General features: G+C 45.8%; 2 protein-coding genes across 2 annotated transcripts in view; both read left to right on the top strand.

Moving 5' to 3' along the window:
- The window catches only part of LOC142108407 (uncharacterized), an 87,556-nt gene extending 81,420 nt beyond the window's left edge, over nucleotides 1–6,136 (top strand). The window contains exon 21 of the mRNA XM_075192029.1: nucleotides 3,739–6,136. Coding sequence (XP_075048130.1) covers nucleotides 3,739–6,014 — 2,276 coding nt within the window. The 3' untranslated portion in view covers nucleotides 6,015–6,136. The remainder of the gene's footprint in view (nucleotides 1–3,738) is intronic.
- Nucleotides 6,137–18,704: 12,568 nt separating this feature from the next.
- LOC142108569 (uncharacterized) overlaps nucleotides 18,705–23,386 on the top strand; it is a 29,458-nt gene continuing 24,776 nt past the window's right edge. Inside the window, exon 1 of the mRNA XM_075192333.1 lies at nucleotides 18,705–18,777. The gene's annotated coding sequence lies outside the window, so the exon portion shown is untranslated. The remainder of the gene's footprint in view (nucleotides 18,778–23,386) is intronic.

Raw genomic sequence — 23,386 nt, 5'->3', positions numbered from 1 at the left:
AAATTACCCATGAACCTCCTGTACACTACCTCCTGTGACATTATCCATAACCATCTCTCTACCACATGTGACATTAGCATAAATATTTGATCCTCAGCTGTATATGGATGCTTTGTACAGTTGCTCTTTATTCTGCTGATCTGACTCTGTACCGTGCTTTGCCCTTATACTTTACTTTGTGCTGTTACCCATCTGTGCCCTGCTCCATTCTCCTGCTCTGTCCTGATGCTCTTCTCTGCTCTGTGCAAGGATGTGAGACCTAAGAGTAGTTTAAACTACAGATGAGCGCACTCGGATTTCTGAAATCTGAGCCCACCCGAACGTTGCGGATCCGAGCCGTATCCGAGACAGATCCGGGTATTCCCGCCAATTGCAAAACTGAAAGTGAAGCTCTGAGTCATAATCCCGCTGTCGGATCTCGCGATACTCTGATCCTATAAATTCCCCGCCATCTTCACTCGGGCATTGATCAGGGTAGAGGGAGGGTGTGTTAGGTGGTCCTCTGTCCTGCTATATCTCGTGCTTTTCAGTTCTGTGCTGTGCTGTGCTCTGCTCAGTCCAGTGGTGCTGTGTCCTGTGCTCTGTGCTTCTGAGTTCAGTGGTGCTGCTGGGTCCTGTGCTGTGTTCTGCAGTATCAGTCCAGTGGTGCTGTGTCCTGTGCTCTGTCCTTCTGAGTTCAGTGGTGCTGCTGGGTCCTGTGCTGTGTCCTGTTCAGTCCAGTGGTGCTGTGTCCTGTGCTCTGTCCTTCTGAGTTCAGTGGTGCTGCTGTGTCCTGTTCAGTCCAGTGGTGCTGTGTCCTGTGCTCTGTCCTTCTGAGTTCAGTGGTGCTGCTGTGTCCTGTTCAGTCCAATGGTGCTGTGTCCTGTGCTCTGTCCTTCTGAGTTCAGTGGTGCTGCTGTGTCCTGTTCAGTCCAGTGGTGCTGTGTCCTGTGCTCTGTCCTTCTGAGTTCAGTGGTGCTGCTGTGTCCTGTTCAGTCCAATGGTGCTGTGTCCTGTGCTCTGTCCTTCTGAGTTCAGTGGTGCTGCTGGGTTCTGTGCTGTGTCCTGTTCAGTCCAGTGGTGCTGTGTCCTGTGCTCTGTCCTTCTGAGTTCAGTGGTGCTGCTGGGTTCTGTGCTGTGTCCTGTTCAGTCCAGTGGTGCTGTGTCCTGTGCTCTGTCCTTCTAAGGGCATTGTTATTTCCCCATTATTCCCAAATTATAAAAAAATTCAAAAAAAAAGTTCTAAAAAAAATAACAAAAAAAGTAATTATAAAAAAAAAAAAATATCCCAAAACAATCCTGCAGTATAAGCCCAGTGGTACTGCTATATTACAAAGTTCACTCATTCTGCAGTATAAGTCCAGTGGTACTGCAATATTACAAAGCTCACTCATTCTGCAGTATAAGTCCATTGGTACTGCAATATTACAAAGATCATTTTTAAAAGCTTTGCCGAGTGTGTGTAGTTATGTATCACAGGTTTTAAGAAGAGGCACAACACTGACAACCTGTTAGAGAAACTGAGGGAAATAATCTCTCTCTGGCTCACCCCACTTAGACTCTCCTGGGGATTTGAATAACTGCCATTTCTATTACTACCTTCTTTCTTTCTATATTTAAAACAAAAAAAAAAAGTCATTTCTATTACTACGTTAATTGTTTGTGCAGTCACAAAAAAGAGGAACTGCGCCCTTAACTGCTATGTTGGTTTTAGACGTCCATCCGGTGTCCGCCATCTGTTCCCTGGAATTCAGACCAGTTGAGGGTTTTATTATTATATTGTGGCCCCGGTATCAAATTGGGTACCGGGGCCACTCTACTACGCAGTCCAGATACTTGTTTAGTGGAATTCAGAATAATTGTTTTTTTTTTATTATATTGTGGGGACCACTCCACTGCGCAGTCCAGATACTTTTTTGCTGGAATTCAGACCAGTTGAGGTTGTTTTTTATTATATTGTGGCCTCGGTATCAAATTGGGTACCGGGTCCACTCCACTACGCAGTCCAGATACTTGTTTGGTGGAATTCAGAACAATTGTTTTTTTTTTATTATATTGTGGGGACCACTCCACTACGCAGTCCAGATACTTTTTTGGTGGAATTCAGACCAGTTGAGTTTTTTTTTATTATATTGTGGGGACCACTCCACTACGCAGTCCAAATACTTTTTTGCTGGAATTCAGACCAGTTGAGTTTTTTTTTATTATATTGTGGGGACCACTCCACTACGCAGTCCAGATACTTTTTTGGTGGAATTCAGACCAGTTGAGGGTTTTTTTATTATATTGTGGGGACCACTCCACTACGCAGTCCAGATACTTTTTTGGTGGAATTCAGACCAGTTGAGGGTTTTTTTATTATATTGTGGGGACCACTCCACTACGCAGTCCAGATACTTTTTTGGTGGAATTCAGACCAGTTGAGGGTTTTTTTATTATATTGTGGGGACCACTCCACTACGCAGTCCAGATACTTTTTTGGTGGAATTCAGACCAGTTGAGGGTTTTTTTATTATATTGTGGGGACCACTCCACTACGCAGTCCAGATACTTTTTTGGTGGAATTCAGACCAGTTGATCGTTTTTTTATTAAATTGTGGGGACCACTCCACTACGCAGTCCAGATACTTTTTTGCTGGAAATCAGACCAGTTGAGGGTTCTTTTTATTATATTGTGGCCCCGGTATCAAATTGGGTACCGGGGCCACTCCACTACGCAGTCCAGATACTTGTTTGATGGAATTCAGAACAATTGTTTTTTTTTTATTATATTGTGGGGACCACTCCACTACGCAGTCCAGATACTTTTTTGGTGGAATTCAGACCAGTTGAGGTTTTTTTTATTATATTGTGGGGACCACTCCACTACGCAGTCCAGATACTTTTTTGCTGGAATTCAGACCAGTTGAGGGTTTTTTTATTATATTGTGGGGACCACTCCACTACGCAGTCCAGATACTTTTTTGGTGGAATTGAGACCAGTTGAGGGTGATATATTGTGGCCCCGGTACCAAATTGGGTACCGGGACCACTCCACTATGCAGTCCAGAAAGCTACCTCGGTGAAACGTTTTGGACTAAAAACAATATTGTGAGGTGTGAGGGTGTTCAGAATAGACTGGAAATTAGTGGAAATGATTGTTATTGAATGTTATTGAGGTTAATAATAGCGTAGGAGTGAAAATAAGCCCAAAATCTTGATTTTGGAACTTTTTATGCTTTTTTCAAAATAAATCCGAACCAAAACCTTTCGACAGGTGTTTTGCGAAACAAATCCGAACTCAAAACATCAAGCAAATCCGAACCCAAAACACGAGACACCAAAAGTGGCCGGTGCACATCCCTAGTTTAAACCTATATCCAGGACTCTGCTAATGTAACCCTCGTCTACTCTACTTTTGAGGCTCCAGTGTTTATGTGTGAGATCAGTGTCTAGTTGGACAATGTCACTGGCTAATGAGGCTTCCTGTTCTAGGATGCTGGCAGGACAATGTGTGTGCTTAGGAAAGATTACTTGCCAATGTCTGCATTTTGGCTGGAATTGTCCAAACTGATACAAAGTGCAGGTCACTGTGTCTGGTTTTATGCAGTGTGCTTGGTAATACTGTATTCTAATTATAATGTAGTGTTTGTAGTTCGCATACTGAAATTAAACAGCTGGACATTTAAACATTCTCATAGTATGAAAATGTTGGGCATTATAATATGTTAATCAATGTAAAATAAAATGTCTATATCTATATATTTATTTTATTTCGAGCAGATGGATGCAAACACAGGAATATCTCAGATGAAAAATGTATTTTGTCTACGGAATTTGAAATAGAAGATTATAACATCACACGTGATTCTCCAGGAAGAAACCCCACTACTCTAAATATACATCCAATACAAAGAGCAGATAAATTATCTGATCCCTCAAATAATGAAGAATATTCTCCTGATAACATGGATATTGTTAGACATATTATAGCTCATACAGATGATAAAATATCTACATGTTCTGAATGTGGGAAATGTTTTGCAGGTAAATTATCTCTTGTTGTACATCAGAGAATTCACACAGGTGAGAAACCGTTTACATGTTCTCACTGTGGGAAATGTTTTACACGTAAATTATCTCTTGTTCAACATCAGAGAACTCACACAGGTGAGAAACTGTTTCCATGTCCTGAGTGTGAGAAATGTTTTACACGTAAATCGCATCTTGTTGGACATCAGAGAACTCACACAGGTGAAAAACCCTTTAGCTGTTCTGAATGTGGGAAATGTTTTACACGGATATCATATCTTGTTGCACATCAGAGTACTCACACAGGTGAGAAACTGTTTCCATGTCCTGAGTGTGAGAAATGTTTTACACGTAAATCACATCTTGTTGGACATCAGAGAACTCACACAGGTGAAAAACCCTTTACCTGTTCTGAATGTAGGAAATGTTTTACACAGAAATCAATTCTTGTTGTACATCAGAGAACTCACAGAGGTGAGAAACCGTTTACATGTTGTGAGTGCGGGAAATGTTTTACACAAAAAACAAATCTTGTTATACATCAGAGAACTCACAGAGGTGAGAAACCGTTTACATGTCCTGAGTGCGGGAAATGTTTTACACGTAAAACAGTTTTTGTTGTACATCAGAGAACTCATACCGGTGAGAAACCGTTTACATGTTCTGACTGTGGGAAATGTTTTACACATAAAATATCTCTTGTTCAACATCAGAGAACTCACACCGGTGAGAAACCGTTTACATGTTCTCACTGTGGGAAATGTTTTACACATAAAAAATCTCTTGTTGAACATCAGAAAACTCACACAGGTGAGAAACCGTTTACCTGTTCTGAGTGTGGCAAATGTTTTACACAGAACTCAAATCTTGTTGTACATCAGAAAACTCACACCGGTGAGAAACTGTTTCCATGTTCTGAGTGTGAGAAATGTTTTACACGTAAATCACATCTTGTTGAACATCAGAAAACTCACACAGGTGAGAAACCGTTTACCTGTTCTGAGTGTGGAAAATCTTTTACACAGAACTCAAATCTTGTTGAACATCAGAAAACTCACACCGGTGAGAAACCGTTTACCTGTTCTGAGTGTGGCAAATGTTTTACACAGAACTCAAATCTTGTTGTACATCAGAGAACTCACACCGGTGAGAAACTGTTTCCATGTTCTGAGTGTGAGAAATGTTTTAGACGTAAATCACATCTTGTTGAACATCAGAAAACTCACACAGGTGAGAAACCGTTTACATGTACTGAGTGCGGGAAATGTTTTACAGGTAAATTATCTCTTGTTGTACATCAGAGAAATCACACAGGTCAGAAACCGTTGATGTGTTCTGAGTGTGGGAAATCTTTTACACATAAATCACATCTTGTTCGACATCAGAGAACTCACACAGGTGAGAAACCGTTCACATGTTCTGAGTGTGGGAAATGTTTTACACGTAAATTATCTCTTGTTGTACATCAGAGAACACACACAGGTCAGAAACCGTTTATGTGTTCTGAGTGTGGGAAATGTTTTACACGTAAATTATATCTTGTTGAACATCAGAGAACTCACACAGGTCAGAAACCGTTTATGTGTTCTGAGTGCGGTAAATGTTTTACACAGAAATCATATCTTGTTGCACATCAGAGAACTCACACAGGTGAAAATCCCTTTACCTGTTCTGAGTGTGGGAAATGTTTTACACAGAAATCATCTCTTGTTCAACATCAGAGAACTCACACAGGTGAAAATCCCTTTACCTGTTCTGAGTGTGGGAAATGTTTTAAACAGAAATCACATCTTGTTGCACATCAGAGAACTCACACAGGTGAAAATCCATTTGCCTGTTCTGAGTGTGGGAAATGTTTTAAACATAAATCAAGTCTTGTTGTACATCAGAAAGCTCACAAGGGAGAGAAATTGTTTCCATGTTCTGAGTGTGGGACATATTTTACACACAAATTAAAACTTGTTGAACATCAAAAAAATGCACATAGGACACAAGCAATTGGATATAAAACAAATTTAATGTGATACTTCAACTATTGTAAAATCAGTTGATTATATTAATGTAAATTAAATAAATAGGTGTATTTATGTGTATATATATATATAATTTATTTTGTACTGTTTTTATTAAACAATCAGAAGGGGTACTACAAAGCTTTGTGTCGTCTATTTAAAATACCAGATCAGAGGTAGTTTTCTACATTTGTTATGAGTATAAAAAACATTTTAAATAACATACAATATTCTAGTTCTCCAATTCTGGTATCCTCAAGTATTATGAAGAAGAATTGAAATAGGGTTATGATGTGTATTACCCGTGTCACTGTGCACATGCTATCTTCATATCATTCACCTCCTCCCTGACACATTTCAGCCGTGTCCTGAAGATCAGTCTAAACCAATCACTTTGCCAGCAACCTGCTGCCTCCTTACCTGCTCTTTTCCTTATCATGGGGATAAAGAGAGGTCTATAACTGGGGGAGGTGCAGGCCCAAGCAGCATCATTGCACTCCCCTCCCTGACTGATTTCATGTGGGTACTAAAGATCAGACACTGTCATGAGCTATACACTCCCCTCCATGACTGATTTAATTTCATGACTCAGTACCTGCTTTCAGCATTATCCTGCTGCAGAGTATTACCAACAATACCTGCTTTCAGTTCTCCAGTGTTACAGAGGACTAACCTATTGCAGATTGTTACTAGCAGTCTTCTCCACTACTTTGTGGTAAAGTCCTGCAGATCATCACATCCTGTGTCCGCTACCTTCAGTGCCTTGCTCCGCAGACCGTCGCACCATATGTGTCATCTCTGCTACTTTGTGATAAAGTCCTGCAGATCATTACATTCTGCATCTGTTGTTTACTGAGTTCTTTTGCTATTTCTGCCATACCCTACTGTACTGCATCCTGAAACCTGTGTAACCGGTGATTAATAAATACCACTGTGTTCACTACGCGCTCTGTGGTTTTATATTGGGAATCCTGACAGTATGATCTGGCAACAAAATTGAGCCTGCCGTTGCATGCTTTACACCCTTGTTTGAGGATTCTCGGGATACTGGTTTATTAACTCAGCATCCTGGGGCCTTGACTACTATTTTGTCCAGAATTTCCCTATTCCAGATGTGACAAGTGGACATTCTCCAACTCCGCTCTCAAATTTCTCAAGTCTCTACTTTACTAATTAAGGTGCTTAAACAACTTCCAGTTTCCATTCCAAGTACTTACTTCAATACCAGTTCTGGAGTAACAAATTCTTTTTTCAGGGAGAAGGTTATCACTGCAGTACATCCTCCACCGTCTGTACCTAATAAAGTAAAATCAAGATACTTTTGCCCAAGAATGGTTCCTCCCAGGAACAACCAAATTGATCTGTGCAAGCAGCATCTCTCAATAATGTCTCTACAAGTTTGCAATCAACTAGGAACCACGGTGTAGCAAACGCCTGGTTCTCAGGTGCTCCACGCCCCCACATGTCCGGCGAAGAGTGATGGCATAGAGGGACTAATAAATTATGTCTTTACTGCGCCAGTGATGTACATTTTATACAAGAGTGTCCTCGCCGCAGACCAGGACATTCTACAGAACTGTCTCCAGCTAACTCTCATTCCGAATTTGTTTACACAGCGCCTCCCGTTTCTACACTTCAGCCTGCTTCCGAGAGGGCACTGCCCTTACAGTCTGTTTCCAAGAGGGAGATGCCCTTACAGTCCATTCCAGAGGGGACGCTGCCTTTACAGCCTGCTCCAGAGACCTTGCCATTCCATGCGATTCAGCCCGAGTTGCCATTCCATGCAGTTCAGCCCGAGTAACCACTTGGCGTTATCTGCACTGAGGCTTCTCGCAGTGCTGTCCAGTCCGGGCCTCCTTCCAAATCGTGTGCCCAGTCCGGGCCTCCTTCCAAATCGTGTGCGCAGTCTGGGCCTCCTTCCAAATCGTGTGCCCAGTCTGGGCTGTCTTCTGCCAAGGGTGTCCTGCCTGAGTACCCAGAGATATGTGTTCAACCCGAGCTGACTAAGTCTTGTGCTAAACCAAATTCATCTTCTGTTCCAGACTTTCGACCACCTGCCTTCAATGGGGATATCCAGCAATTTAATTTTGTATTTCTTGTTTTGTCATCAGTACCTGGCCTCCTAGATACCCAACAAAAGCAAGTGTATTACCTGTTATCCATCATTACAGGAGAAGCTCTGGAATGGGCAGGCTCCTTTATTGAGACCAGAGATCCCATTCTTTCTGATTTGCAGCTTTTTTCTGATGCAGTGATGAAAGAATTTACTCCAGCACTTATCAGTCGTACTCCCAGCATGTCTTCTATGCCATCTTCTTGTCTCCAGTTGCCCAAGCCTTGTAGTTACCTTCATGTTCTATTCAATTTCAACAACCATGTGTCCCTAAAACAACTCATTAAAAAGAAAGCTCAGCTCTCCTCTGGCGTAGTTTCTGTACCTTTTCCGTCCTTAGACAAGGACTTTTCAACTACATGCCCAATTTTGGACTGACTTTTTTGACAGTCCCTGGTAATTTGGGCGTCTGGAATCCGCCCTTAAAGAGGGGAGGTACTGCCACGGTCTGCAACCTGCAGCTCCTGTCTGCCAGGAACTATGTTGGACCTTTGTATATGTATGTATGTGTGTGTGTATATGTATGGATATATATATATATATATATAATGTATTATCCTGCCCTGAGTACGTAACACTGTTCCACCAAAGGGACCGTTGTGGTACTCAGACTGCTCTCTTACCTGCCCGAGAGCTGTCTCGTTACTCCAGGATGATTAACCCCTGCCTCTGGCCTATAAAAGTCTGCTTGTCCCAGCAGCCTTTGCCAGATCATCTGTTGCCATTACCTCTGTTGCTGTTCCTGTTTCCTATCCTGATTGATCTCCTAGAATTGACCTCTGCTCATCCCTGTTTTTGCACCTCTTCCTGTGACCCGTGACGCAGGTTGTCTGTGACTCTGCAACTGCTTTCAGCTAGCACCATAGTGTAGTATATAAAGAATGCAGTGTTTATATAAAGAGTACACAATCTTGATCTGCCCTTTAGATTGGGTAGAACAGTCACCAAAAATCGGGAGTGTCCCACTAGAATCATAACATTTGACAGACTGTCCTACCTGTTCTTGTTACCACCTGTGGCTGCTGGTTTCTTTAGTTGCAGCTTGTCTGGATCCTGGAATGTTGGGGGCCCCTATTTATTGGACGGTCAGAAAGGGATGTCTTTGGCGGGAGGCCAGCTGTCGTACGCGCTGGCTGCAATCACCTCTGGTTGGGTGAGACCAGCCTGGGCTAAGGCACTAGTGCAGTCTAATTCTGTGTTTACCCAGCAGCTCGCTTCATGTCCGCTGGTTGCAGGAGAAAGGGACCTGTTCTTCCATAGATTTCACTGAATCTTCAGCCGATTACCCCATGCTTCCCTTAGCAATGCCACAAGATGAGCCTGTTTGGGTGATATGCTGGTTAAAACTGTACAGGGTCTTGTAAGAGTTTCCTTCTCCTTAGACAATAGTCTAGAGAACTCTTCACTGACCAATCAGATCATCGAAATAACAGACGGTATGATGGACATTCTGCCCACCCGCAGAGGCAGTTGTGTGTGCCTGTCTGCTGATTTATAGGGGTCAGTGGTTCAGTTCCACTTCAGATTCCTGTGTGAGGGGATAAATTGATTTCCTCTCACTACCTGGCTCCCTGGGGACCAGCTCTAATTGCCATGTGGTTAGCCAATCCCAAATTACCTACTCCCCATGATTGCGTGGGTTTCCTCCGGGTCCTCTGGTTTCCTCCCACACTCCAAAAACATACCGGTAGGTTAATTGGCTGCTATCAAAATTGACCCTAGTCTCTCTCTCTGTCTGTGTGTTAAGGAATTTAGACTGTAAGCTCCAATGGGGCAGAGACTGATGTGAGCTCTCTGTACAGCGCTGCGGAATAAGTGACGCTATATAAATAAATAAGTTAATCCGTGCATGATACTCATGCATTCTAGTCAAATCAAGCTACTTAAGGTGTTAAAAAGGTTCTTGTCATGCATTTGGGCCATAGCCCAGGCCTCCTCAGGGGAAGAGCGTTACTTCCCGACGCAAGCGCCCTTTTTTAACGTAGTTTTGTCCACATGTCACCACCTCATCATTTTTCTCCATCATCTCATCCTTCATCTTTATCGCCACATCTATCCAGATGTCTATCCAGACACAGGGATCTCTCTCAGTGGTCCTGAGTATCACACTCCTCTCGCTCTGTCACCCCCGGCAACCACCAACCACTCCCCACTGTCACCCCCGGCAACCACCAACCACTCCCAACTGTCACTTCTCCTTCAAGAAATATATATGTATTTTTTTAAAATCTTTATAAACACTTTTAACAATTAATAAATTAAATTAACAAATTAAAAACATCTTGGTATACCAAATTTCAGCCCTTTCTGAGTTTTTTTTTCCCACACACACTAAGAATTTAGTAGGTCAGTGTATAACTTCTCCCAGCAGGTGGCGCTGCAGCAAATTTCAGCCCTTTCTGAGTTTTTTTTTTCCACACACACACACACGAAGAATTTAGTAGGTCAGTGTATAACTTCGCCCAGCAGGTGGCACTGCAGCTTGGTTTTTTTTTTTCCCACACACAGACACACGCCACTAGGCTTTTATATAGTAGATGGTGATGATGATGATAGAGCAAACTTCTATTTAATCCCGAGGACACTTTCAGAGAAAGAAAGTGATTGAAATAAAATAATTATTATAAACTCAAATAGTAACAATATACACTGCAATCTGCTTTAATTTCATTTTATTAACAATTTTTACGATTCCTGGATTTTTTTTGATTTTTTTTTTATACAATCTGTTTTTTTATTGAAGAAAGAATTAAACATCTTTAACAAACATATCTGTTTTGCATTGAACGATGCATTAAAGACATTTATAAATGATGCATATAAAGATACAAATGTGCGAATAGGATGTGCCAATGCACCATTATAGAAAACCAAATACCATTTAGCACACCTTAAAACATCATATAGGATGGGGGAAAGTCCAAGGGGGATAAAGCGATGGAGAGGGGGTAGATCAGAGAGGGGAGAGGGAGGGGAGGGAGGGAGGAGGGGGTTCACTTATTCCATTGAGAGTACAATGATGAATCCTTAAATTCAAGCCACTTGAACCATATATGGTAGTACTCCCTATATTTGTCCCTTGATGAATAGAGTATGTCATCCATCGTTCTATATGACTCTAAACGTGCAAACCACTCTTTGACGGTGGGGATATTCTGAGTTCTCCAATGTACCGGGATCACGGCCTTTGCCGCATTGCTAAGATTTTTGATTGTAGATTTTTTATATTTAGAGATGGACAATTTATTATGATTCAATAACCAGTATTTGGGGCAGTTAGGTGGATCAAAGCCCATTATTTCCTTAGAAATTGAAAGGACTGCATCCCAGAAAGTTCTGAGAGCCGTGCATTCCCACCATATATGCAACGGAGTACCTGGCGCTGACATACAACGCCAACAAATGTTTGACGCCCCAGGAACCATCTTAGCCAGCAAGTTGGGGCATCTATACCACCTAGACAAAATCTTATATTGTGTCTCCACCACCCGCACACTGACCGAGCTTGATTGGGTACGTAAGAGGATATTTTTCCAATCTTGTTCAGGTATCGAACAGGCCAGCTCCTTCTCCCATTCTCGGATGAAGGTGGGTTGCTTATTATAAGCATGTTCGATGAGGATACTGTAGATGAGAGACAAAGTGTGTCTAGGGTATACTGCAGTCGTACATAAAGATTCAAACTGGGTAAGTGGCCGCCCCACCGACTTCCTAACCTCTGAAGATCCCAGGAAATGGCGGAGCTGTATATATCGCCAAATCTCCGTATTTGGTAGTTCCCATTTGGCTTGGAGAATGGTGAAGGGTAAGACCCCAGACACGTCCACCAGCTGGCTCGCCCTGCGGAGTCCTGCCCCAATCGAACATCTAAATGTCTGTCCCTTAAGTCCTGGGGGAAATTCTGGATTGTCAAATATCGGAGTCAAAGGCGAATGTCGTGATGAAATGTGAGGGATCGCCCGTAATTTGGCCCATCTAGTCAGGGTTGGAGAAACGGTCGGGTGAATGATTTTAGGGAGTGAATGTAGCCATGTTAAGAACTTAAGTGCCTGGCCTACAACGTAACTCTATCCAAACCCACTGCTTGTCTAGTCTCTGCCTTGTCCAGTCCACCACCCTGTTTAGTATGGTCGCATCATAGTATAATGCAAAGTTGGGGAGTTGTAGCCCCCCAGCGTGTTTCCGCATATATAGAATTTCGTGCTTGAAATGTGGCCGTCTCCCATTCCATACAAAATCCCTAACTGCCTTATGAAGCGTCTTGAACCAAGAGGTGGGGAGGTGAATGGGGAGTGTCTGGAGCAAGTAGAGGATCCGTGGTAATACATTCATCTTGACCACGTTGACTCTGCCTATCAAGGAAAAGCCTTTTGGGCACCAGTTTCTCAGGTCCCTACCAATTGTATTGGTGAGGGGAATAAAGTTGTCTTCAAAAATCTTTGTGTTGTCCTTAATAAACACCCCCAGATATTTAAGTCGTGAGGGATGCCATGTGAATGAGAATGCTGGCTTCAGGCCTTCAACTACTGCCCCGGGCGCAGATATGTTGAGTGCTACCGATTTTGAGTAGTTAATTTTAAAGCCAGACAACTCGCCAAATTTCTGGAATTCTGACACTAGATTTGGAATTGAAACTACAGGGTTAGTGAGGATTGCCAGGAGGTCATCCGCGAAAAGTGCCAATTTAAAGCTTTTGTCTTCCAACTATAGACCAGATATATCAGGGTTTGCCCGAATGGATCGAGCCAATGCTTCCTTGCATAGGATAAAAATCAACGGAGACAAGGGGCATCCCTGTCTGGTGCCGTTGGATATCACAATGGGTTCTGATAATTCCCCATTAACCCTGACTCTTGCCGTTGGTTGTGTATACAAGGCCTCAATTCTGGCCATACTCAGAGGGCCTAAACCCAGATGTCTTAGTACTCCCCTCATAAACTCCCAGTCCACTCTATCAAAAGCCTTTTCGGCGTCGGTGGATAGTAAAACTGTGGGGATATTGGCGGTGTGTGCATATTGTACCAAATTGATTATCTTAGTGGTATTGTCCCTCGCCTCCCTCCCCGGAACAAACCCCACCTGATCGGAGTGTATAATTTGGGTCAAATATGGTTTTAATCTGTTTGCAATCAGTTTAGCGTACAGTTTAATATCCCCATTAAGTAGAGAGATGGGCCTATAACTAGCACATGAGGCTGGATCCTTCCCTTCTTTTGGCAACACAGTAATCTGGGCAACTAGTGTTTGGGGGGAAAAGTGTTTCTGGGCAGAGACAGTTAAAGGCCTGTAGCAAGAGGGGAGCTAACTGTGTTTTGAAGGTTTTGTAGTAAAGCACGGTAAAACCGTCCGGCCCCGGACTTTTCCCTGATGGCGTCGTCTTAATCGCCTCCTCCAATTCCTCAATCGTGAAGGGTTCTTCTAATAGTTGTACAGAGTCCTCATCTAACGTGGGAAAATCTATGCGTTCAAGGTATTCCGCTATGCGGGACTGTTTGGTCTGATGGCCAGCTGTGTTAGGTGCGTCAAACAAATTATAAAGCTTGGTATAGTAGTCCCGGAATGCCTCAGCTATATCAGAAGTATGAACTAGTGTGGACCCTGCGTCTGTCTTAATCTGAGGGCTATATAGTTGTGCTCTCTGCTTGCGCAGAGCACGAGCCAGAAGTTTCCCTGGCTTGTCTCCCCACTGATAGAACTGGTTCTGACATCTACGGAGGTCATATTTAATTTTGTCTGACATTAGTTGATTTAAGGCCTTCCTGGTTTCTGTTAATTCTATCATTACAGAGGGATCCAGATCTGATTTATGCCGTGTTTCAAGTGCCTTTATTTTTTCTAAGAGCGAGTCCCTATGGGCTATTCTTTCTCGCTTTCTAACCGCACCCATTTGAATAAGCTTGCCCCGTATAACACATTTATGGGCTTCCCATAGCGATATCTTCGAAATGTTGGGGGTGTCGTTGATCTGGACATAATCCGTGATGGCCTCTTCTAACACTGTCTTGCTATATGCTTCTTGAATTAGAAGCTCGTTTAGCCTCCACGTGAAAAGTCTCTTAACTGTCTTAGAAATTATGAGTGTCATGTACACCGGTGCGTGATCTGACCATGTGATCTGTCCTATAGCTACCTTTGAGATCAGGGGCAAATGGTTATGTGTAAGAAAGAAATAGTCCAGTCTCGAATATGTATTGTGTGGGTGTGAGAAAAATGTGTAGTCACGTCCTGTGGGGTGTTTAAGGCGCCACGCGTCAACCAGCTGGTGTTCGTGCATAGTACGTCTCACCCTTCGATACAGCTTACCGGCCAACCTAGCGGATCCCGAAGAAGAGTCCATCGGGGATGTAGAACCCAGTTGAAATCTCCGCCTATTATGGTGATGCCCTTCTTTATCGTTTCCACCTTGTCCAGAAGCTTTTCTAGAAATACAGGTTGGTTAGAGTTCGGACCATAAATATTAACAAAGGTATACATTTGGGAGGATATCATGCATGTCACCGCCAAACCTCTGCCTTCCTGTAATATATGTGTGTCTATATCCTGAACTGGCAAGTGTTTGGACATAAGGATTGCCACTCCCAAGGACTTATTTTCCGTATTATTACTCGTAAAGACATGTGGGAATTGGTGGCTGTTCAGTCTGGGAGCAAAGCCTTGTTTGAAATGAGTTTCCTGTAGTAGGGCTACATCAATTTTCTCAGCCAACAGGTCGCGCAATAGACGGGACCGCTTTTCAGGGACATTTAGACCCTTAACATTAAGGGTAACGCATTTGAGTCTACCCACCATTACCAAGTAATTCTAGGTATTTACATGTGTGCCGCCACAGGGAGAAAAGGTGTATGAACCCATAAGTGTATTGTAGTTGGGGAGGGTTGAAGAAAGTAGGGATGAAGGGGGGGGAGAGAGGGTTAGGGAGCCATAAATGCTTAAACTGAAATATCTGTGTCAATAACGAACTATGAATCATTGGTAGTTTTATAAGACCGTTCCGGAAAACCATATAGGACCGTGGTCCAAACATGGTCCGAAATAAAGCACTCGGTCTTGGGGCCCTGAGGAGGGCAATAAACAGCGACAGTCAAACAAGCATAGGTATATGTCCCACACCTCGCCTTCCGCAGTGGCCCGAGTATTCTCAGCCCAGGCCCCTATCTTCCAGAGAGGCGTAGGAACTCTGTTACGTATATGTACTAACATATTCAACTTATGTAAAAAGAACAACAAACAACTATGTATTAACGCACGGTTAGTCAAAAATAATTTAACATTATGTTATTAGAAAACATTATAAACTGTAACCTTGGAAAGCTTTAGAAAACTTTAGACAACTTTAGAAAAGTATTGATGGGCTAAACATGTCCATAATGGACACTAGCGTTTGTGGACAGTACACCAGAGATGAAGGAAATGAAGGAAGCAAACGAAGGAAGAAAGGAATACTCTCGCCCAGGGGAAGTTGTTCACAGAAGCAGATCCCTGATTGGGTCTTATAAGAGGTTCTCTTCTAAGGCGTGAATGATCGCACCCAGTTGTGAGCTTTCAAGTGTTCCCTTGTGTCTGCTGGTTCAGTCGCTTTTGGGGTGACCGTTTAGATCTGTTTGGAAAATGGAACCTATCATCGTGTTGAGGCTCCATTACCGGATACAAACGTTGATGTGACTCCTGCCATTCCGCCAGAGTGATTAGAGGAATGTTCAAGGTGGCACAGAAGTCTGGCAAGTCTGGTGGAATCCTGAGAACTTCCGATTTCCCCTCATGTGTAACTTGCAGCTGGAGCGGGAAGCCCCATCTGTACCTAATCGCTTTGTTCCGGAGTTCCTCTGTAAGGGGTTTAAGCAGTCTCCGAAATTGTAAGGTCTGCCAGGATAGGTCTTGGAATATGTGTATTTCCTGACCGTTGAATTCCAATCCTTGGAGACCCCTTATCTTGCGGACGATATCATCTTTCTGTGTGTAATAGTGGAGACGGCATATAACATCTCTAGGTCTTTCCGTTGGAGCCCCCCTAGGGCGTAATGCTCTATGTGCCCTGTCAAATACTATTATATTGTCTAACGGTAACTCTAGGACCTCGTTAAAGATTTTTGTCAAAGCATCAATCAGTCCCTGTGGGGAGATATCTTCCGGCAAGCCCCGTATCCGTAAGTTATTACGGCGACCCCGATTATCTAAATCATCCATCTTTTGCTGGAATCCCTGCAAGGCCTTCGCCTGTTCCGCCACTGTCTTTTCTAGAGCTGTAACACGTTCATCCCCTTTATCTTTGTGTTCCTCAAGGGCTACCAATCGATGTCCGAGGTGTGCGATATCTGCTTGCAGTGTGACCACTTCTTGATGGACAATCTCTTGCAATTTTGCTTCTAGCGCTTCAAAATCTTTTTTTGAAGGCAGCTCTTGCTTAGTTGGGAGAGACTTAAGCATTTGTAGCACTTGTGATAAATCGGGTTGCTCTGTTATCACAGTCCCCTTCTGATGTCGTGTTTCATCCTGGCGTAGGCCTGGTGATGTGGATCCTGAGGCAACGGGGGGGGGGGGGATGCCATTTCTGGTTCTGTGTCTACAGGGGTTTTTAAGTATGAGCGAAGATCAGAACGCTGAGGGGTCTCTTGGGGTTTTCTTTGATTTTTCTTAGCTGAGTTTTTACGGTCTTTGCCCATCAAGACGATCCTAAGTATGTTTAGCAACCTGTTGTTCAAAATATAATAATCATTGCAGATAGTACATAATGTTGAGATAAGACTGCCGCTATCTACCTCTCCTCATGATTTGTCTAGGCAGCCATCCCGCGGGACGCGGTTCGTGGTCTGTTTGAAGTAATATTACATTGTGTCCAGTGCTTCTCTTGAACAACTTAAAGAATTTATATCTTTGTGGGCTTTGTAAACTTAGATTGGGTATTGTAGTAACAAGGATCTGCCACCAGATGTCAGTATTGTTATACTAGGAAGACTCAATCCAGCTCTGTTGCAGACAAGAACTGAAGAGAAATGCCTCCACTGGATGAGGCCTGTTATTTAGCAGGTAATTATTTCTTTCTGTAAGAGTTCTGTATTACAGCCCTGCTAATTGTAGCGAATCAACTTTTCTCAGCCAGGGATCTCAGACAGACATATATTTTATATCTTATTTGATACCTCACGACGTCAGCGGGACCAGGGTGGGATCAGCAGCGGGTGGTTGAGTGCCAGCATGAAGGAGCTGGTGTAGCTTCTTGGGATCCAGACCATTAACAAACGATGAAGTTCCCGGCGGCGCCACCTCCCCCACTCACAGCCTCTCCTCTGTACAAGCCTGCACGCGGGATGACAGGCTGTCGCGCCCGCTGATCTATCCCCACGAGGGGGGCACCGCCCGACACCCCGGCAGTTCTGAGCCGTTCGCTGCCCGTCAGACAGGTGAGACCCTGACCGGGATATATGCTGACCGCTGGTGGTGTTGTTCAGTCCTGAGATAGAGGCGGGGATGAAGCGGGAAGTCCGCAGAGGCCACGGGGATATTTAGGCTCACCGAAATATAACTGAGCCACGGGTGTTTGAGGGCTCAAAAATCACCTTGGGTGATCCACGATGTATTGCTGCCCAATTACGTAGGTTGGGCACCCTGCCACCCGGGAATTTAGGGGATAAATTTCCTATCCAGGCAGGAGCTCACTCCAACCACGTCCAGCTCAAATGGCCGCCAAGCCACGCCCCCACGATTCCTGGATTTTATATGACTGGTTTTAATAAAGTTACTCACAGACCAAAAAATGAAAATCATTTTATAGCATAACAATAATCTTTTTTAAACAGTATCAGAGCATCTTAATTTGCCTTCATTATATATATAATGATCTACACAGTGTTATAGATGTATAATACAAACACATGGTGTCAGTCTGTAGGACTGTGGGAGGGATCCTGGGTAATATCTATTTAATGGATATTTTATGAAGGACAGAAGCTTCTGGGCTTTGCAGCAGGACCCAGTCAGACACTGGCTGTGGGGACTGATGGTGCTGACATGTAGGGTGGGAAGGGACATAAACTAATAGTCTATGTGATATGTATAAGGGGATGGATTCTGTATGAGGCCCTGATGGCCGGGAGGCTGCACATAAACATGGGGGAGCTATATTATTACCTCAGCCTTGTACAGGGCCCGGATGTTGTACAGACTGAGGGCGGCGCTCCAGGCTCTGACATGGCGGCTGAGGAGGATGTGGCCACGCCCCCTGTGCTGTGTAATCTGTTGTCAGGGGCGGAGATATATCTGTAAGACCAATAGTGTGAGGGGAGACTACGGGAAAATGGCCGCCGCTGTCCTGCACTGAGGACAATAGTTATATAAAATCTTACTCTACCGATTAAATTGTTGCCAAACAGATGGAGGTTATGTATCTAATAGACATCCATCTGATATGGGCGAGGGGGAATAGTTACAGAGGGAGATGTGTTTTACACGGATGAGGGGGAGGACTCTGTGGATTTAATTATGAGTAAAATCATTTTCATATCTGTATTGTCCTCAGTGCAGGACAGCGCGGCCATTTTCCCGTAGTCTCATACACTTTTGGTTACAGATTTATCTCCGCTGTACAGGGGGCGTGGCCACATAATCACTCAGTCGCCATCTTAGAAGAACCTGGAAAGCTACATCCGGGCCCTGTATAAGGCTGAGGTAATATCTCCTTATAATAATATATCAGACAGCGGGAATTACCCCCATAGAGTTCCCCCATGTTTATGTGCAGCCTCCCGGCCATCAGGTCTTCATACATGCGGCTGAGCTCTCACATCAGCTGCTACATAATCCTCATTGTGCTGCAGTCAGCAGAAGGCTGTTAGTAATAGCAGAGCTGGTTATTATAATGGTAGAGCTATGAGAGACTTAATACCCAGACCAGCTACACCCCATACACCACAGAGGGGCTCACACACCATGACTAGCCCCCATCCCCCTCCTTCTACCCACATTACCCCCCATCCCACCTACTATCACCTCCTACCCAACCACCCCTCACCAAGTGCCCCTAACACATAGCTTGTCTAGTGCTGGAGACTAGCCCCCATCCCCCTCCTTCTACCCACATTACCCCCCATCCCACCTACTATCACCTCCTACCCAACCACCCCTCACCAAGTGCCACTAACACATAGCTTGTCTAGTGCTGGAGACTAGCCCCCATCCCCCTCCTTCTACCCCCATTACCCCACATCCCACCTACTATCACCTCCTACCCAACCACCCCTCACCAAGTGCCACTAACACATAGCTTGTCTAGTGCTGGAGACTAGCCCCCATCCCCCTCCTTCTACCCCCATTACCTCACATCCCCCTACTATCACCTCCTACCCAACCACCCCTCACCAAGTGCCCCCTACTATCACCTCCTACCCAACCACCCCCTCACCAAGTGCTACTAACACATAGCTTGTCTAGTGCTGGAGACTAGCCCCCATCCCTCTCCTTCTACCCCCATTACCTTACATCCCCCCTACTATCACCTCCTACCCAACCACCCCCTCACCAAGTGCCACTAACACATAGCTTGTCTAGTGCTGGAGACTAGCCCCCATCCCCCTCCTTCTACCATTACCCCACATCCCCCCTACTATCACCTCCTACCCAACCACCCCTCACCAAGTGCCACTAACACATAGCTTGTCTACTGCTGGAGACTAGCCCCCATCCCCCTCCTTCTACCATTACCCCACATCCCCCTACTATCACCTCCTACCCAACCACCCCTCACCAAGTACCACTAACACATAGCTTGTCTAGTGCTGGAGACTAGCCCCCATCCCCCTCCTTCTACCCGCATTACCCCCCATCCCCCTACTATCACCTCCTACCCAACCACCCCCCTCACCAAGTGCTACTAACACATAGCTTGTCTAGTGCTGGAGACTAGCCCCCATCCCTCTCCTTCTACCCCCATTACCTTACATCCCCCCTACTATCACCTCCTACCCAACCACCCCCTCACCAAGTGCCACTAACACATAGCTTGTCTAGTGCTGGAGACTAGCCCCCATCCCCCTCCTTCTACCATTACCCCACATCCCCCCTACTATCACCTCCTACCCAACCACCCCTCACCAAGTGCCACTAACACATAGCTTGTCTAGTGCTGGAGACTAGCCCCGATCCCCTCCTTCTACCCCCATTACCTCACATCCCCCTACTATCACCTCCTACCCAACCACCCCTCACCAAGTGCCACTAACACATAGCTTGTCTAGTGCTGGAGACTAGCCCCCATCCCCCTCCTTCTACCCCCATTACCTCACATCCCTCTACTATCACCTCCTACCCAACCACCCCTCACCAAGTGCCACTAACACATAGCTTGTCTAGTGCTGGAGACTAGCCCCCATCCCCCTCCTTCTACCCCCATTACCTCACATCCCCCTACTATCACCTCCTACCCAACCACCCCTCACCAAGTGCCACTAACACATAGCTTGTCTAGTGCTGGAGACTAGCCCCCATCCCCCTCCTTCTACCCCCATTACCTCACATCCCTCTACTATCACCTCCTACCCAACCACCCCTCACCAAGTGCCACTAACACATAGCTTGTCTAGTGCTGGAGACTAGCCCCCATCCCCCTCCTTCTACCCCCATTACCTCACATCCCTCTACTATCACCTCCTACCCAACCACCCCTCACCAAGTGCCACTAACACATAGCTTGTCTAGTGCTGGAGACTAGCCCCCATCCCCCTCCTTCTACCCACATTACCTCACATCCCCCTACTATCACCTCCTACCCCACCACGCCTCACCAAGTGCCACTAACACATAGCTTGTCTAGTGCTGGAGACTAGCCCCCATCCCCCTCCTTCTACCCCCATTACCCCACATACCACCTACTATCACCTCCCACCCAACCACCCCTCACCAAGTGCTACTAACACATAGCTTGTCTAGTGCTGGAGACTAGCCCCGATCCCCTCCTTCTACCCCCATTACCTCACATCCCCCTACTATCACCTCCTACCCAACCACCCCTCACCAAGTGCCACTAACACATAGCTTGTCTAGTGCTGGAGACTAGCCCCCATCCCCCTCCTTCTACCCCCATTACCCCACATCCCCCCTACTATCACCTCCTACCCAACCACCCCTCACCAAGTGCCACTAACACATAGCTTGTCTAGTGCTGGAGACTAGCCCCCATCCCCCTCCTTCTACCCCCATTACCTCACATCCCCCTCCTTCTACCCCCATTACCTCACATCCCCCCTACTATCACCTCCTACCCAACCACCCCTCACCAAGTGCTACTAACACATAGCTTGTCTAGTGCTGGAGACTAGCCCCCATCCCCCTCCTTCTACCCCCATCCCCTCACATCCCCCCTACTATCACCTCCTACCCAACCACCCCTCACCAAGTGCTACTAACACATAGCTTGTCTAGTGCTGGAGACTAGCCCCCATCCCCCTCCTTCTACCCCATTACCTCACATCCCCCTACTATCACCTCCTACCCAACCACCCCTCACCAAGTGCTACTAACACATAGCTTGTCTAGTGCTGGAGATTAGCCCCCATCCCCCTCCTTCTACCCCCATTACCCCACATCCCCCTACTATCACCTCCTACCCAACCACCCCTCACCAAGTGCTACTAACACATAGCTTGTCTAGTGCTGGAGACTAGCCCCCATCCCCCTCCTTCTACCCCCATTACCTCACATCCTCCTACTATCACCTCCTACCCAACCACCCCTCACCAAGTGCCACTAACACATAGCTTGTCTAGTGCTGGAGACTAGCCCCGATCCCCTCCTTCTACCCCCATTACCTCACATCCCCCTACTATCACCTCCTACCCAACCACCCCTCACCAAGTGCCACTAACACATAGCTTGTCTAGTGCTGGAGACTAGCCCCCATCCCCCTCCTTCTACCCCCATTACCTCACATCCCTCTACTATCACCTCCTACCCAACCACCCCTCACCAAGTGCCACTAACACATAGCTTGTCTAGTGCTGGAGACTAGCCCCCATCCCCCTCCTTCTACCCCCATTACCTCACATCCCCCTACTATCACCTCCTACCCAACCACCCCTCACCAAGTGCCACTAACACATAGCTTGTCTAGTGCTGGAGACTAGCCCCCATCCCCCTCCTTCTACCCCCATTACCTCACATCCCTCTACTATCACCTCCTACCCAACCACCCCTCACCAAGTGCCACTAACACATAGCTTGTCTAGTGCTGGAGACTAGCCCCCATCCCCCTCCTTCTACCCCCATTACCTCACATCCCTCTACTATCACCTCCTACCCAACCACCCCTCACCAAGTGCCACTAACACATAGCTTGTCTAGTGCTGGAGACTAGCCCCCATCCCCCTCCTTCTACCCACATTACCTCACATCCCCCTACTATCACCTCCTACCCCACCACCCCTCACCAAGTGCCACTAACACATAGCTTGTCTAGTGCTGGAGACTAGCCCCCATCCCCCTCCTTCTACCCCCATTACCCCACATACCACCTACTATCACCTCCCACCCAACCACCCCTCACCAAGTGCTACTAACACATAGCTTGTCTAGTGCTGGAGACTAGCCCCGATCCCCTCCTTCTACCCCCATTACCTCACATCCCCCTACTATCACCTCCTACCCAACCACCCCTCACCAAGTGCCACTAACACATAGCTTGTCCAGTGCTGGAGACTAGCCCCCATCCCCCTCCTTCTACCCCCATTACCCCACATCCCCCCTACTATCACCTCCTACCCAACCACCCCTCACCAAGTGCCACTAACACATAGCTTGTCTAGTGCTGGAGACTAGCCCCCATCCCCCTCCTTCTACCCCCATTACCTCACATCCCCCTCCTTCTACCCCCATTACCTCACATCCCCCCTACTATCACCTCCTACCCAACCACCCCTCACCAAGTGCTACTAACACATAGCTTGTCTAGTGCTGGAGACTAGCCCCCATCCCCCTCCTTCTACCCCCATCCCCTCACATCCCCCCTACTATCACCTCCTACCCAACCACCCCTCACCAAGTGCTACTAACACATAGCTTGTCTAGTGCTGGAGACTAGCCCCCATCCCCCTCCTTCTACCCCATTACCTCACATCCCCCTACTATCACCTCCTACCCAACCACCCCTCACCAAGTGCTACTAACACATAGCTTGTCTAGTGCTGGAGATTAGCCCCCATCCCCCTCCTTCTACCCCCATTACCCCACATCCCCCTACTATCACCTCCTACCCAACCACCCCTCACCAAGTGCTACTAACACATAG

The sequence above is a fragment of the Mixophyes fleayi genome, chromosome 12, assembly GCF_038048845.1.
Source record: "Mixophyes fleayi isolate aMixFle1 chromosome 12, aMixFle1.hap1, whole genome shotgun sequence".
NCBI lineage: Eukaryota > Metazoa > Chordata > Amphibia > Anura > Limnodynastidae > Mixophyes > Mixophyes fleayi.
This window is presented reverse-complemented; position numbering and strand designations above follow the sequence as displayed.